This window comes from Tachypleus tridentatus, chromosome 8 (assembly GCF_004210375.1).
Source record: "Tachypleus tridentatus isolate NWPU-2018 chromosome 8, ASM421037v1, whole genome shotgun sequence".
Taxonomy (NCBI): Eukaryota; Metazoa; Arthropoda; class Merostomata; order Xiphosura; family Limulidae; genus Tachypleus; species Tachypleus tridentatus.
The window spans coordinates 76,403,141-76,420,719 of NC_134832.1; the positions used below are offsets into that span (position 1 = coordinate 76,403,141).

The 17,579-nt window shown below is 32.3% G+C and overlaps 1 protein-coding gene across 1 annotated transcript; it reads left to right on the forward strand.

Moving 5' to 3' along the window:
* Window positions 1-6,817: 6,817 nt before the first annotated feature.
* On the forward strand, window positions 6,818-17,285 carry LOC143222718 (uncharacterized). The gene is made up of 4 exons (XM_076449618.1): window positions 6,818-6,989; window positions 9,555-9,757; window positions 14,065-14,246; window positions 16,908-17,285. The coding sequence occupies exons 1-4, from the start codon at window positions 6,837-6,839 to the stop codon at window positions 17,027-17,029; spliced, it is 660 nt and encodes a 219-aa protein (XP_076305733.1). The 5' UTR covers window positions 6,818-6,836; the 3' UTR covers window positions 17,030-17,285.
* Window positions 17,286-17,579: the final 294 nt, after the last annotated feature.

Genomic DNA, 17,579 nt, shown 5'->3' on the forward strand with positions numbered 1-17,579 from the left:
CCGAAGAAGGTCGAAACGTTGTTCGCTCTTCTATGTAAAATATTTTCTCAACCCAAACGAGCCGTTTTTGCATAAAAAAAGAATTTGCTGTTTTAGAAATTTCTGAATTGTTATACCTGTGACATTAGCGACTATGGTAGCGTATTTTAGTACTTTTGAGCATAATATATCACAACCAGTACTCTGAATGGTCGGTTTTTCCTTTAAAAATTCGATTGTGTGGCTTTTCGGCGCTTGAATTATTTAGAAACTCTACTATTAAGTGCTATCATACTTAAAATAAGGGAAGTGAGAAAAATATATCTAATTAGCCGTACTGATTACCAGATTTATTTTTAATTTCGTTCTAAGGAGGTAGCTTGCTCTGTCGAAAGTTAATGTCAGCTATAAATGGTATGGAAGTCATTTGTATCAATAAATTGATCATGTAAATTTATTTGGTCGGATATATTCATGAGATATCATATTATCACACAATTATTGTAGCAATTAATGTAACCGTTTTCATTAATCTGTATGAAAAACAAATACCAATGAAGCAAGTATGGACACATCATTGAAAATAAAAACTTCAAATACAAATATATCTTAACATCAAAATCGTGCTTTAATAAAATTGCGCGTAAATTATGTTACGTGATCCGTTATCTACTAGAATCAGTTCTATGGTGGGTCAGCTTAAGTTTACAGACTTATAACGCTAATTTATAGACCTCAATTCTTCGTGGTTAGGCCCGGCATGGCCAGGTGGTTAAGGCACTCGACTCGTAATTCGAGGGTTGCGGGTTTGAATCCCCGTTACACCAAATATGCTCGCCCTTTCAGCTGTGGGGGCGTTATAAAGTGACGGTCAATCCAACTATTCGTTGATAAAACAGTAGCCCAAGAGTTGGCTGTGGGTGGTGATGACTAGCTACCTTCCCTCCAGTCTTACACTGGAATTTAAATTAACAGTTTCTTATCATCACACCTCATGCAATCAAAACAGCTGTATCAAGCATCATTGTATAATAACCGCCAACCCGAATGATTATTTAAAAACTTGGGCGAAACACGGCTAACCTAGCTTATTTGGACTAGCCAAATGTATCTGCACGTACTTTCCTCTTATAGTTTTTCTGCTTTAAATCAGTTGTCTTTAAATCGAATAACAAAAGACTAAAAAATGATTACTTTTACTACTAGGTGAAGCTGTATTAAAAACATTAGACCAAGAACTCACATAATTTTTGCGTAGGAGTGCGCAAAACTTTTCGTTACACTTGGGAGTTTTTGTTAGACAACTTTGTACATGTGTCTTATATATATATATATATACCAAATAAAGCTTCTGACTGTAGATTGAAAAGATCTGTAAGTGTACCAAATTTTTTAAAAATCCGTAAAAATAAATATGTTTTTCTATCAAATAAAGTTTTCGTATTTTTTTGTGTGGAGAATAAAAAAGGGGAAAATATTCAATCAAAATTGAATCTGTTATATCTCAGGCATTTCTTAACGGATTGCATTGAACTTGTTATGCAGAGCACATCCACTGAAAATAGGTTTTAGTTTGGATTACCACAGTCTGAGCGAGAGAAGGTGTAATACTGCTAAACAGTCACTGCTGATAACAACACATTGTGTCCTGCGGGTTCTTTTTTTTTTTTTTGGCCGCAAGACGTACTACCATGTGATTTGATTTTCGTGTAACAATTTAAAATTTAAAAAAAACCTTACGATATATTACGATTTTATTATTCTCGTTTTTATTATTACATTTTAACCCCTAAATTACTCTTACACCCATTTTAACCGAAATTATGAGATGTCACTTACTTCTGAAAGTTCCCGAAGAGGGTAATCTTTAAATTAGTGAAGCTTCAGAAAAAAATATAAACTTAACAACGCAAGGTAAAATTATGTTGACAAAAAAATAATTTCAGATACATCAGGCATATGGTTGCCGGTGATTGAGTAATAAGTCTGAAGGCTTATAATGTTAATAACCAGGTTAGATAACCACAGTATGCATAGCAAAACACACACAAAAAATCAATGGCATCGTTTACAAAAGATAGTGAATAACTTTTCACTTTCCTCTTATTAACACTTTGTAAATCCTTTTAAAGGTAAATTTGTTGTATGCTCGCTCTTAGTGGTATTGATCCAGTTAAAGGTGGAGTGTCTTTGATGTTTCTTTGCTTTTGTATAGTTGTTTTATATTTTGGTACAAAGAGAAAGAAAATTTATAAAATTAAATAGAAAAAAATACTTCAAATACAAAATTTGAAAACGATTAAAATACTTAAACAAAATGTTTTTTCAGCTTATCCAACAAATAAACACTATATATTATTCTCCTTAAAATCATCTCCTTAATTTATTCATACATTTTATTTGAATATTGTCTTAATATGTATTTTAACATTAATGTAGATTTATCTTCTGTTTTAGACTAAAGACAGAATATTGCATTTAGAAACCCAAAATACTGTTTATCAGTTTTTAATCTAGTTGATTATATCAGGTTGTACTAAATCGATCGCTAGAACGATCTAAATTCGCGTATGCGAAAACAAATAATTTGGAGCATGTCTTAAGTGAATGTAAAGTAGACATAGATTAAAATTATGTTAAAGTTGTAAAGTAAGTCCAACCAACCAGTCATAAAAGCAAGGTCTTTACACACATAACAACCTGTTTATCAATAACTCGAACCAGTTTAACTTAGCCCATTCATTTCTGAATTTGTTACTATAGCATTAGGTTTATTTCGGTCAATTAAAGATAAAAGTATTGTCATTAAAATTGTTAGAAATGGAGGGAAAATTGATTATCTAATAATTCTTTATAATTATATTCGAGTGAAATATCTGGTTAAGATTTCACCTGAATATTAACGTAAATAAATATTGTTCAAATATGCCCCAAAACAAATTTGAGCGTTCAGTCTGTATTTATAACATCAGTTTTTTATCGACACTGGTCTCACGCCACTCAAACAATAGAAATTCTACAAAAAACATCTAAATGTTTATATTAACGTTTGTTTTTATTATCAGTTTTACTGCTTAATAACAAAGTTAGATAAATAATAATAATAAAATATCCACCATTAAGAAATAAAAGTTTTAAAAATAAATAAATAACTTTCATAAATCTTTCTTTATGTCCCTAGATTTTATGTAATAGCTTATTAATCTTACATTTCCAAGTAAGCCTGTAACATATATGAAGCTAATTATTCCTCTGGGTTTGTTGAATAATTTAAAACCTTTCCACAGCTAAGAACGCCAAAAATTAGCATTATAATTCGGTAAACTTACTGATGACCTCGTTGGACTCAGCAGATAGCCTGATGTAGCTTTGCTATAAGAAAAACACACATACATTATACACACACACTGATGACCTACCGAGGAGCTAACGGAAGCATTATACGCAACATTAATACTTGCATCATTAAAAACACAAAAAAGACCATTATTATTTTTTAATACAACAAATCCCTTTCCGCTGCAAGTTTTCATCTTTATCAATTGTAAAATGATCCCATAATTGTTTTCTCATTTATTTCAATTCATCTTCAGAAAAATAATTCATTTATCATTCAGTTCTCAGAAATAAAACACAATTTAAATTATTTGTCAAGTCTGTTTTCTTTTCACTTCAGCACTCTTATTTTGAGTAACAATAATAATTCAACAACACAGATTACGATAACCCAAATGTACTATTATCCACTTACTATAGTTAACGGTATTTGCTAGCTATTTGACCAACTGATCCCATTTACTGTTTAATAGCTCAGCGTCCTCAACTTAGCTAAAATATCCAAGATTTCAATGTTATAAGGAAAGATTACTAATTATGCCCATATCAATATACTTAATATAAATAAGAAAAAACAAAGGACCAAATACGGATATAAAGACACACTACTAGTAACAATGATCCAACTTCACTCGAGTCCGATAATTACAACCCTTTCCATTCTCCTATCACACCAATCTACAATACACTTAACTTGGTTTCCTAACATATACTAGTGTGATGTTTCAGCTAATTTTTTTAGTGACACTTTACAAAAGCTTTTTGAAAATCAAAGAACTCCAAGACAATTTACATTTATCATCCATATAACAGCTTTGAAAAAACGATAACATAATAGTCAGGCAATATTTGCATTATAAATGTCTATCTTTTATTATACCATATTTCAGTAAAATATTTTATCAAATTTCTTTTGTCAGACTTTCTGGAATATTTTCTCACTGCAGGTGCAAGATCAACTGTCGTTTAATTTACAGACCAATGCTCATCACCCCTTTAAACATAGATGTAACACTAGTAAATCTAACCCCAGGTATCTACCCACCACTGTTTAATGACCTACTAAAAAATGGAAGAAATAGAGACTAGAATTTCAAATATTTGTTCTTTAAAATTCTGACCCAAGAAATACGTTTTGTTTGTTTACAAAAGAGTCATCTGCTCATAGTTATCCATAAGTATGAGCTGATAGCCTAGAGGGAAAGCTTCTAGTTAACAGCACCCTCACAAACTCTCTTGTCTTAGCAAATAGCGGAATATAATCGCCATTCTTTAAAATGTACCTACAGTTTCAATTTGTGCAGCGCATTTTAGCAGCAAGCAGTCGCAAATCAGGAGTTCTCCAATTCATATTACAGGAAGACTAACCAGTAGGCTATGCTAAGCTTATAAAAATAATCTTGAATAAAGTTACCTGTCGCCTTATCAGTAGAATCCGACTTTGACCTGTATTTCTTCATAGTTGATGACGCAGAGTCGTTTCTTTATCATTTTTACACAGCTGCGGATTCACATAGCTTTTATACATGAAACAAATGCTGAATCTTCATACCAAACGACATCAACGTTTTACTAAATAATAAACATATATATTTAATGTTATATTTTTATTCTGTAACATTAACATTTATCGTTATTTGCCTTAACATTTTTTATTTGTTTTAAGTTAAGCGTAAAGCTACACAATGTAGAATCTATGCTCTGCTCATTCAGAGTATCGAAACCCGGTTTATAGGAGTGTAAGTCCTCAGACACACCGCTGTTTTACTGGGGCGAGGGGCTATAGCATTCTAACCACCATCAAAGAAGAAATCAATATATTACAATCCATGATAGGAGAAACATGGGCGAGTTGTATTCTGGTCTGTATAGGTTATTTTGAGCACTTGTTTGTCAAAAAACAACATACACAACTGTTTCGTAAAAAGGGCAAACTCTAGGTATAATCTTTATCGAAGGAAATCAGCGCTTTATATTGACAGTTTTCCTGTATTTGGAGTAGAACCATACCTCGTCACTTGCCAGAACTTATAGGTCGTCAAATTGTTCGACTGTTCACAAATGATATGAAACAAACGGAAATACCAAAACGGTAGGGCACCCCAGTGTATTGTATCCAGAATCCTGAAATGTCATTGGACTATAGGAAACATTGTTCCTGGAAAGTTTACTGGTAGGCGCAGAAAATCTACTGCCTGAAATAACCGCGTTTCGATTATGTTAACACGTTTGTTCAAAAGAAGTCTCGCAACATCTTACGGCAGGAATAGCATGAACATGCTTTCTTCTGAATATCCAGAAAAACAGTGAGTAACAGACTGACCAAACAAGTGTATTTTGTAATAGAGGTTACCTACAAACCAATATTAACCAGAATTTACCCGCTGTCATAATGTTACTTGAGCAATACAGGATGCCAACTTGCAGTTAGGATACTGGCCACATATCACTTTTTCATCGTTGTTCGTCAGTTCTTTTGATAGTGGAAGAAGAAAGATATCTTTCCGCAGGAAACACACAAGAGATTGTGTAGTAGATGTTTGGACAGAAATTCATTGTGGTGGAAAACTATTCTTTATATCCCCCAATGATATATCAGTGACGTCACCTACAGTAGAGATGATATTTTTACCATATGCTAGGGAAATGTTTAACAATAACTGTGTTTTAGAATGACAATTGCACTGCCTACAGTGTATGTATTGTACAAGATTATCTCAATCAGAAGGACTTTAGAAGATTGCCATGACCCGCGATGTCTATAGATTGCAATCCCTTTGAGAAACGTTGGACAAAATTGAGTCGAAAAAATACTAACAACGACTCTAAGCCAACTACTGTAGCTGGGTTGCATCGTCTTCTAGTAATAAGCTGGGATAAAATCACAGTTAATTGCATCAATAACCTCATCGATAGCATGTTACGTCACTTTGTGGGTGTTATTAGAGTGCGAGGAAACCAACCAAGTGCTCAATGTTTAGTATGAATATAAGGTTACAGATGCTATGTATAATAACTATATGATATTATATTTTGTCATTAAGGTTTTGTTGTGGTAGATGATATGATGAATTACACATCATTTTACAGGTGTCTGGTAAAATTGTTTGCTGTTCTAGTAAACTGTTCATGATGTCTGTAGAACCTATTTATTTATACAAATTACACATGTAGATGTTTAATATAACACTCATTTCTCAGTTTGACAGCATTAAGAATATTTGTAATCCATCTTAATAATAATAATATTATTTGTTACAAAATAAGCAAACATTTTGGCCAAGACTGTACATGCCCTATAATGTGCTTAACTGAATTATCCTCACATTGTCTTACTTCTCTATAACTTATAAAAATATATTTTTGTTTCTCACGGGAAAGATAGTGGAACTTCCATCTGTGATTACTTATCATTTTGCTCGGTTTCTAATGATGTGTAGCTAACTTAAGTTGGTACTTTGATAAGGAGATATAAAAAGCTGGTCCATAAAAGTTGAGGAATCACCCAAAAAATCATTAAAATGTTTATACAATTAATACTTCTTTCACTTCTAGGCCTTTGTAGGCCTCATGGTTATCTTCAGGATCCTTCTTCACGCTCTTCCATGTGGAGGTTTGGATTCGACAACCCAGTAAATTGGAATGATAATGAACTTTTCTGCGGAGGATTCCGTGTAAGTGTAACTTTCATGTTTTTTAAACAGACGATGCACATTTGTATTTCTATTTGACAACATGTAAAACAAGCATATACTACACATATGTCACTCTAGTCTTATTTGTTTGTTTGTCTACCGTTAAGTACTAAGCTACATACCTGGTATTCGTATTTACCTAGCACAAGTATCAAAATATAGTTTTAGTGATATAAGTCTTGAGACTTACTGCTGAGCTGTTAAGAAACCAGTCTCGATTAAAAAGTATATAAAGTGGAAGAACTCGAAACATTGAAGTATGTTTGCTAAAATATTATCCTTCATACATATTCACAATATCTACATCTAATAACTGTTTTTACTTGTGAAAATGATCTTTTGTGTTAAACACTTTAACATCAGTACTAATATTATAGTGTTTTACACTTAGTGTAAAAAATATCCGAAAAAAATGCTCAAACACGTTGTTTTTCGTCTTCTAAGAAAGAATGTTATTATTTTTTACATTGAATATAACTATATTCTACATCTTTGATGAAACATGCACTAAAAATAGTTTTTGTATAGATACCTATTTTCCATCCCAGTCACACCAAACATGCTCGCCCTTTCAGCCATGGGGGCGTTATAATGTGACGGTCAATCCCACTATTCGTTGGTAAAAGAGTAGCCCAAGAGTTGGCGTTGGGTGGTGATGACTAGCTGCCTTCCCTCTACTCTTACACTGCTGAATTAGGGACGGCTAGCACAGATAGCCCTCGAGTAGCTTTGTGCGAAAGTCAAAAACAAACAAACTTATTTTCCAAATGATTGATGGGATTTAAAAGCTTGTGAAATTTGGAAGAAAAAGGAAAATGAAACGTACTTGCTAATGACAATGGATTCGTCAAAACACTAAAAATACTTAGAAATATATAGCTAACCACATAGGCGACAAAGATAGCGAAATTAAAAAATAGATTAAACAACCGCCAAGTGTTTTATATTTTCATTGCAAGAGAATAACTTTTCGAGTCATAAGCTGTGCAATATGACGAAGTGTGCTAGCTCGTGCAATGTGACGAAGAGTGCTAGCACGAAACATCATCGTCTTAAAATAAAATTTATTTAAAACAAACTTGGCGATGATATAACCTATTCTTTATTTTCGAAATCTTTATCGACTATACGGTTAACTATATATTTCTCTTTATTAAACTTCTGCACCGCAAAATTTCCTGGAGTCAAACAGTTTTTATAACTCTTTACAACAGTAAATTTTACTCACTTTGAGATCTTTGGAATAATTAACTTTGAAGTTAGACCTGGGTCTTTTCGGCACCTCTTAAAGAAGCATAAAAAACAAGATACAGCTGTCACATTGCATTCACGAGCAAATATCTTATTAAAAGTCTGATTCCTATAGATTTCAGTTAAAATTTCATTGTCGTGGTGAAAATATTCAACAAAGTTTCAATAACGAACACATTTATCATTCATTCTTATGCTCTCCACGTTACGGGCTATGTGCAGCCTACGGGATATAGTTTTCAAGGACATGGTACAACACCGACAGGAATTATAAAAAATTTGTATCGAGCAAGGTTCTTCAAACATTCTGAGAAAATTCATTAAACCAACCATAAATATTATAGTTACCTTAGACTCTTGAAATATTTTAAAAAATGACAACGGTACAACAAAATAATAGTCTTGTAACCATACATAAACCTACAAAGAATACGACACTTTTAAACAGTGTTAAAAATACTTACCCATCATCTTTTATACTGTATCAGTATTTTTTCGTATCAGTTAGTATTTATTAAACAATTCAACTTTTATTTGATATTTATCCTTTGTTTTTCCCCGTAGTCCAGCGGTAGGTTTGAGGATGTCTGACGCCAAAACTTTGGTTTCGATACTCACGGTGGGTAAAGCACGGATATCTCATTGTGTAGGCTTGTGTTTGACAATAAACAAACACCTTTAACCTCTACATACAAATCAGCATTTCATTATTGCATAACTGCTTATATTTATTACGGATTGTAGTCTCAAAATAAATAGTATAAAGTAATAATAAGTCATTTCTAAACATAAAAGCTAGGAAATATAATTTATATTGTGTTTCAACTTTAGAGTATGAAAATGTTTCTAAAGCATTATTAGTCTGTGAATGATTAAGAAATACAGTATTAATATATTAATCTGAAATAACAGTTTACAATGTACATGTTAGTTTCTATTTGAATAAAATACACAGAAGAATGAAGCAAACTTATAAAACTGGATATTTCTTTTGTCTGTTAATTATTGACATTCTGCTGAGAAACATGAGTTTAGCAAAAAGCTGTTGAAGCAGTAATGTAATACTATCAAAGATAACTAGATTAGTGTATGCCAAAAAATTAAAGGTTTCTTCCGAACAACTGGGTTTTGTTACACTCTTACTAAATTAACTTCAGTTACCAAATATTACACTTGATATCATCCTATCCATCATATTGTGAATAAATGAAAACAACATACTCAAAAACAAGTTTTTTGCTCCTTTTATTTTTAGTTGGTTTGTTTTTTGCTATGTTTCAATTTATCTTTTAGCGTCAATGGCTGGTAAACAATGGGAAATGTGGAATTTGTGGAGATCCGTGGGACGAGCCTGAGCCAAGAGACAATGAAAATGGAGGAAAATACGGTAATGGGATCATTGTTCGAACGTATGAGAATGGTCAGACAATCACTGTTGCAGTTAACATTACAGCTAACCACAAAGGCCACTTTGAGTTCCGTATATGTCCAGTTAGGTACTTTCTTTATACCTTTTTACTAATTTATAAATTGCGTATTGAGATATACAGTTTATTTTTAATCGAAAACAAACGTATTGTTGTATTTTTGAACACTGCAGATAAATACTACAGAAACCTTGTGAACGAAGTATGTGTTTGTAACATAAATAATTCAAACAGTATGTTTGATACTTTTTACTATGATATAGGTCCAGTTTATTTTGCTTCAGTTAACTTGTATTCAGGGAATGGAATTCTCCGATACTAGTTTAGCTTAGTAACAAACGTTAATCAAATTTTAGGTTGAAATGGACCTCCGTTGAACTTAACCTTTGAGATAAAAAACAATTTTCGGAACACTAAGTTTATTTATTAAGAGTAGGTATGTTTGATAGATTATCAAAGACATTTCTTTACAGGATGTTTTTGCTTAAGTGTCAGTAATGTAGATAATGGATCTTGTTCACAGGTATATTCGGTAAATAACCAATACAGTAGATGTTTCTTTGCAACGTGACCTAAGTGGATTATCCATAAAATGCAACTGCTTACATTTACAGTATTTCTGTCATAAGTAGAACGTAGAAAGTAATCCTTTGCAAAATACATCAACGGTTTCTGAAGAGCATTGTTTTACAGTACTTGTTTGTTAATTTAATGGCCACTTCTGTCAATGAGTTGTTAAATTATTATTAAAAGGCAAGCATATTTTTACATTATAAATTTCTTACATTATCAGTACTCCAGAAAATACAGTGGAGCGCCATTAAGCCGCGGTATTTGGGGATCAACCTGCTTAACCGCGGCTTAAGTGGTCCGCGGCTTAAACCTTTGTGACTGAAAAGCCGAAGTCGCCAACAGCTCCGCCGAGGAGCCTCATCCGGGCCATTGCGTGATCATTATATCGGATTATCGAATTAAAAATAATATTTTAATTACTGATCACTTTTTTCACGGATTTACCGCGGATTAACTTTAATTTATGGAGAGGTGTGATTCGGTAACAATGGCCGCCTCCATAAAGTTGACATAGAGAGCGGAGAAGGTAGATTAAAGGTCGATTTCTATTGTAATATATTTTATTTATTTCTCAAATTAAACCAAGTCCTTTTTAAATATCCCCTTGAAGTTATAAAGCCAGGATTAAATTCGTAAGCCGCGTTTTTACACGTTCTTAAATTAGCGGTGAGCCGCGATAATCCTCGCTCACAAGACTTGCTACTGCGGCTTAAGCGATTTCGCGGTTTACTGGTCCGAGGCTAAATGGTGCTCCAATGTACATTTTTTTAAACAGTGTGTTTGTTAAATTGTCAATATCATACAACAGACGCATCATTAAATGACATGTTTGTGGCATTATCAGTGGAGTAATAAACGTCTACTTGCAGCGAATGTTTATTAAATTGTCAGTATCATTCAGCAGACGTCTCTTTAAACAGCGTGTTTTTTTAAGTTAAACAGGCCTGTGATGGTTTTATTGTCTTGACAATTTTACATGTTTTACAATAATTCCTGTACGCTAAATCCGAAAATGGTATCCATCTTTCTCCATTACGTAGAGATTTTTCACAAAACGTCATATGTACTTTTATATAAGTAAATACTTTTCATTGAAATCGGGTCACATTTTGTTGTGCTTAAAATATTGACGACCACTAGCTATAGATTTCTCTAAATCAATCGCGACGGAAGAGTCTTACCGATTGTTTTAAAATCCAAACATAATAATAAAAACTGTTAATTGTGGTAAGTGATATAACAATTCGATCTGAGTAGAGTTTTTGTTCTCGATTTGTAAAAGAAAATCGTAGGTGATAAAAAATAATTTTTTGCTTAAATCTGCGTAGCTAGATTTTGGAAAATCCGTTATTAAAAATAAACAAAATTAGGAGGTTTAAATTCACAGATTTTATAACAAAGATAAGTAGTATAATAAGCGTTAATTTATACAGTGGGTTTGTTAAATTGTCAGTATAGATCTAACTGAAAACTCTTTAAACAACGTGTTTATTAAATTGTTAGTAAAGTCTAGATAGCAATTTTTTTAAATAATTATATTGTTAAGTTATCAAAGGAGTAAAGAATGCTTCATAACTACATGTATTTATTGGATGGACAGAATATTCTCTCCCAGGCTGTTTGATAAACTGTTTCTAAAGCATTTAGTATTAATTTATTATCAATGCAACCTACTTACATAAATCATAACTAAACTTCAACCCATATCTGAGTTTCATTAATATAATACATGGTTGTTACGTTCTATCTTGTAAAGATTTGAATGAACTGTTTCATCTTTTACCGATATTTTCGGCCGTAATACCAATAATACCTAATGAGATTTGACCATCCTAATGGTTTGCTTCATTTACTATCGTATATTTAATGCTCCTTAAATAACTTAGCAAGAGTTTAAATAAATTACCAACTGTGATCCATGAAAGACTATTAAATTTTAGAGTAGCCTGACAATTTAGATAAATGACTACAACAAATGTTACTGTTTAGATATAGAGTCGTTAACATGGCAGAAGTTTCTGTAAAGATTCTGGCAGGCCTTTGTTTTCAGAACATATGTACTCAATTATCTGTGTAATTTAGCAGGGCTTCGAGTTTAATTTTCAAACTGACAATAGTTTAATAAATAACATTTTTGCTACAAACTATACACTCATTATAAAGACTTCCTTAGACTAACTAAACTGCCATAATACTCATTCAAAACATTATTTAACTTAATACACTGTCCCATGTTCGAGAGATAGTTAATAAAAACAACCATCAACTTTTAATTTAATACGAACTCCAAACTCCATAAATTTAGCTTCAAAATATCAAAGTATCAAATACACAATAGGTTATTTGTGCTTTACCCACCACAAGTATTGAAATCTGGTGTTTAGCGTTATAAACCTCCAGACTCACCACTGAAACACTGGGGGCAAAATAGCAGAGTTTAGCATATGAATAGCTCATTCCAATTTTGGTTGCTAGGTGCAAGCTATTCAAACAGTTGCACTGATACGTAAAGTTTAAATTTTAAATACAAAGATAAAAGGTTCGATAAAATAATTTTAACGCGTATATATATATTTATATATTGTTTTATATAACAGCTATGATAATTATTTTAACGCATTTTTAATGTGCAAAACAGATCTGAAAAAATTTATTTCCCTAATATTAACGCATCGTTTTTTAAGTTGCTATCGATTTTTCCTAAATGTTATGATAGAGTTGGCCAGTCTATATGATAACCATAAAAATAGAAAAAAACGTCAGACAGTTTGCAAAATAAAATGTTTGGAGACGACGCTTTGAGCAAAAAGTGTTTTTAAAATTAGTTTACAAAAATATTTTGTTATTGCTTAGAAATGAGTGTTCCTATGTGTTATTTATTCTTACAAGAACGGAACGAAAAACTAGAATAATCTAACACAGATTTTTAGATATTGAATTTGTTTGTTTGTTTTGGAATTTCGCACAAAGCTACTCCAGGGCTATCTGTGCTAGCCGTCCCTAATTTAGCAGTGTAAGACTAGAGGGAAGGCAGTTAGTCATCACCACCCACCGCCAACTCTTGGGCTACTCTTTTACCAACGAATAGTGGGATTGATCGTCACATTATAACGCCCCCACGGCTGGGAGGACGAGCATGTTTGGCGCGACGCGGGCGCGAACTCGCCACCCTCGGATTACGAGTCGCACGCCTTACGCGCTAGATATTGAAATCACTGTAGGTTTTAACTGAAACCTGATTAAGTACAGATGTGTTAATTAGACGGCTATAGCTCATATCGTAAAATAATTTTCAATGTATTATGAAAGATCAAAGGATAATCTAAACCTGGAAGTTTTCTTTCATTGATAACCCAAGTAATGGGTCGCTTTACCTTTTTGTTCAAAGTGTTTTCAAATTCAATCACAGAAATGAATGAAATAATAAAAAAAGAGCAATGATGATTAAATTTCATCTATAGTTTACGATGACAAAACAAATTATTTTATGAATGAACGGATAAGAGTACTCTTACTAAATCAATTAAAATAATATTCTAGTCAGTAAAAAGTAGAAAATACATACTACTTCAGTTAGAGGGAAAAGGGTCAGTTTCACTTTTAGTAAAACTATGCATACATATAAAAAGTTTACAAGCATACATATTAACAAACTCAAATACGCCAGTACAAAACCAAGGAGTTTTGAGGGAACTGTTATATAATATAATTTAATATAAGACAGAGGGAATGATAAAAATTAGCGCTAATTGATTTGTAGGATTTTTTTAGGGTTCATCTTTTTTCTTTGAATCCCTCCATAGATATGAAAACCAAAAAGAGGATCAGGATTGTCTAGATCAATATGTGCTCGAATTAGCTGATGGTTCTGGATACAAATACGTACTACCTCATGGATCGGGAAGAGAGGTTTTCTTGATTGACTTGAACCTCCCACGTGGCCTTACGTGTGAACGCTGCGTCTTTCAATGGCACTATAGAACAGGTAAGTATCTTTTAAAACAGCAAGTGCCTCTCTCATTAAGCAATAAGTAATGACCAAAAGTATTAAGACAATAACTAAGTAATGAACAAAAGTATTAAGACAGTAACTCTTTCCGTCACTAAGTAATGGACAAAAGTATTAAGACAGTAACCTCATGTAAATAATGATTATAAATATTTAGGGAGCCACTTCTACCGCACTAAATGTCAAAGATATTGAAGCAGCAACGCCCACCTCATTAAGTAATGAACAAAAGTATTGAGACAGTAATTCTCACCCAACTAAGTAATCGATAAAAGTATTGAAAAAAGTAACTGTATCCCTAGTAAGTAACAGCAAAACATTTGTAACATTTGTAAGATTTGAAAGGAAATCTCACCCTTCTAGCCAAACGTATTGAGACAACAACTCACAACCCACTAACTAATTGCCAAAAGTATCGAGACAGCAAATACTTCTCTCAATAATAAATTACTAATCGTATTCAGACAGTAAATTCCACTTCTACTAACTAATGGTTAAAATTACTATTAAAGCAACTCTTATCTTCTCCATGTAATGAGGATGTAAAGGGACTGTGACAGCAACTTCTACCCCACTAAGTAAAAAAGAAAAGTATTGGGACAATAAGGCCTTTTTTCACTATGTAATAAAAAAATGTTGAAAGAACAAGTTCCATTCTACTAGGCATTGAGACAGCAAATTCCAATCCCACTTTCTAATAACTATAGGTATTGAAATAGTAACATTTCACCATCGCTCAGTAAGAACCAAAAGTACTAAAACAGCATTTTCTAGCCAACTAAATAATGATAAAATTATTGAGGTAGTACCTTCCACCCCACTAAATAATAACAAAAGTATGGAAACATCAACTCTTTCTTCTAACACGTAATGAGCAACTTTGAAGGGGAAATCTCATCTTGCATAACTACGTTATAAAGCTAATAAGTTATTTATAACCAAGATGCTAAGAAAATACGATATTATAGTCTGTTAACTGACATGCTCATACCTAAATGCACTGGATCTCAAGCAAATATGTGAAATCTAACATTAATGAGTTCATGTAAGTTTCGAGATGTTTTATGAAAGGACATATACCTCTGTATTATTAAGAGTTTTGATTCTTCACTACTTTCATTTTTGCTAAATTGTACGTGAAGCTCCATCCATCCTTACTGATCTTGAAATCTCACATTAAAAAAAAAAAGACTGAAATAAAATCATGTTAAGCAATAAATGCTGCGACTCACTTTTTGCTTTCAATAGATGGATCTGTGTCTGAACATAATGTTATTAGGCCTTTCCAATCGGGAGGAAAGGTAAGGGTACTAGGATTATTTTGAGCCTGTTTTATTTCCTTTGAAATTGTTTCGTTTGTCACATGAGTCATTTGGATTCCTTGTCGTATTTTGACGTACAAAAAAATGAAATTCTAAGGAGAAAGATCGTATGTTTTCAAGCATGGTAATTCGCCATACAATATAACATATTGGGTTATGCAATGGTGTAAGATCAATTATTAAATCCGTCTTAGCAAACTGGAATCTCCAATCTGAATTCAGTTGGTATCACTATGGTAATTGGCACATTACCTGTAGGAAAAAGGAACCAAACACCGAAATGTCATTACACTTGAAGCTAATAAAAACATAGGTAAAAGAGTACAAGAATGTCTACTCGCCATTAAGTTACAACTCCAATGATAAAATATAATAATGTTTCACATTTCATTAAACCTCTTGTTACATTCCATTACAATTACTGGTCTAAACCATATTAAACATATATTTATCCATCAATCTGTAAGTTTGAACACAATATTTAACAAATTCAGTCATGAACAGTTTAGATTAACATGGCAAATCAGCGCTACATGATTAAACCTGATTATCTGCTAAATATATGAACACGAAACAGTTATGGATTTATACGAAGGTTAATTTGTTAATAAATAAACAACATTTCTAGCACATGCATGATTACTAAGTAACTATATACTATAGAATATAAATAAATTGTCTTGATGTAATTGAAATTAAAAGTCAACATGACAGATGTATTATTGTTAAGTAAATACTTAAAGACTATAATTACAAAATACTCAAGTACGTGATTAAGTTCAAACGCCAAATGTCGATTCCCTTAGTGAAGGAAAACAGAATTTTAGAACCAACTGAAATGTGGTTTAGATTCAATAACGGATGTCAGCAACCAGATCGTGACATAAATAACTTAATCATATCACAATTAATTATGATATAGTAGCACAACAACCATTTCATTACACAACAATAGTAATTTTATAAAAGAAGTTATGCTTGTTTGTTTGCTTCGTTATCTTCACTAGTTAGTCTTAATTTTGAAATAATATACTAGGAAGAAAGTAGCTATTCAAAAGCACTCACTGCCAATTTGAAACTGTTCTTAGTGACAGTTGAAATCTACTCAAAACATATCAGTCCCTTGCTTTATCAATACCGGACTTAACTGGTGATGTTCTGATGGCTTTTTGGTGGTTCCATGCCACATTAATCCTTCACCAATATATATTTCCATTTTTCTTTCAAACATATGTGTGTGTGAGTGTATATTATATTTGCTATTGTGTAACATCAAGCTTATTGTCATCCTTTGTTTCCTTTCGTGAAATACAAGCAAACACGTGGGGAATCTGTGAGGACGGAACTGGAGCTGTTGGTTGTGGACCACAAGAAACGTTCCGAGGATGTGCTGATATCAGAATTGAGGATTCCATTTACAAAAGCACGATCTTCTGAACACAGTTTTTTATTTTTATGTTAGCTTGGTTTCTCAAAAATTTAATACGTTCTGAAAATGTGTTCCATAGTTATATCTATATAATTTTAGGCCGTGGAAGTTTTAAACTTTTGTCACAAACTGACCAAAATATCTCTAGTTTACGTATTTTGTGCAGTAAAATAAAGCGTTTGAGATTAAATAATATAGGACTATTTGTTTGTTGAAATTGACAAAAGTATTATAACACATAAGAGATGTGTGTGTGTTTAATAACTCGAATAAAAAATACGTATGACTTAGCGGGAAAGTGTAAAATTTTTATTCATTTTTAATTTTAACCTATTGGTTTTGTAAACACATTTTTCTAACGTTTTAATGCATATAATTACTTATGAGTCCATAAGCTTTTCGGTTACAGAAGTCTTGATAATTTAAATATCACACACAAAAAACATAAAATTGCTCTCAATGTTGCACTTTGTCCACATCGTTTAGTGCTGGGATCCCCTGTGTAAGGTATATAAACATGAGTGATTTTACACAATTTCTTTTGTCAGGTCTTTTCAA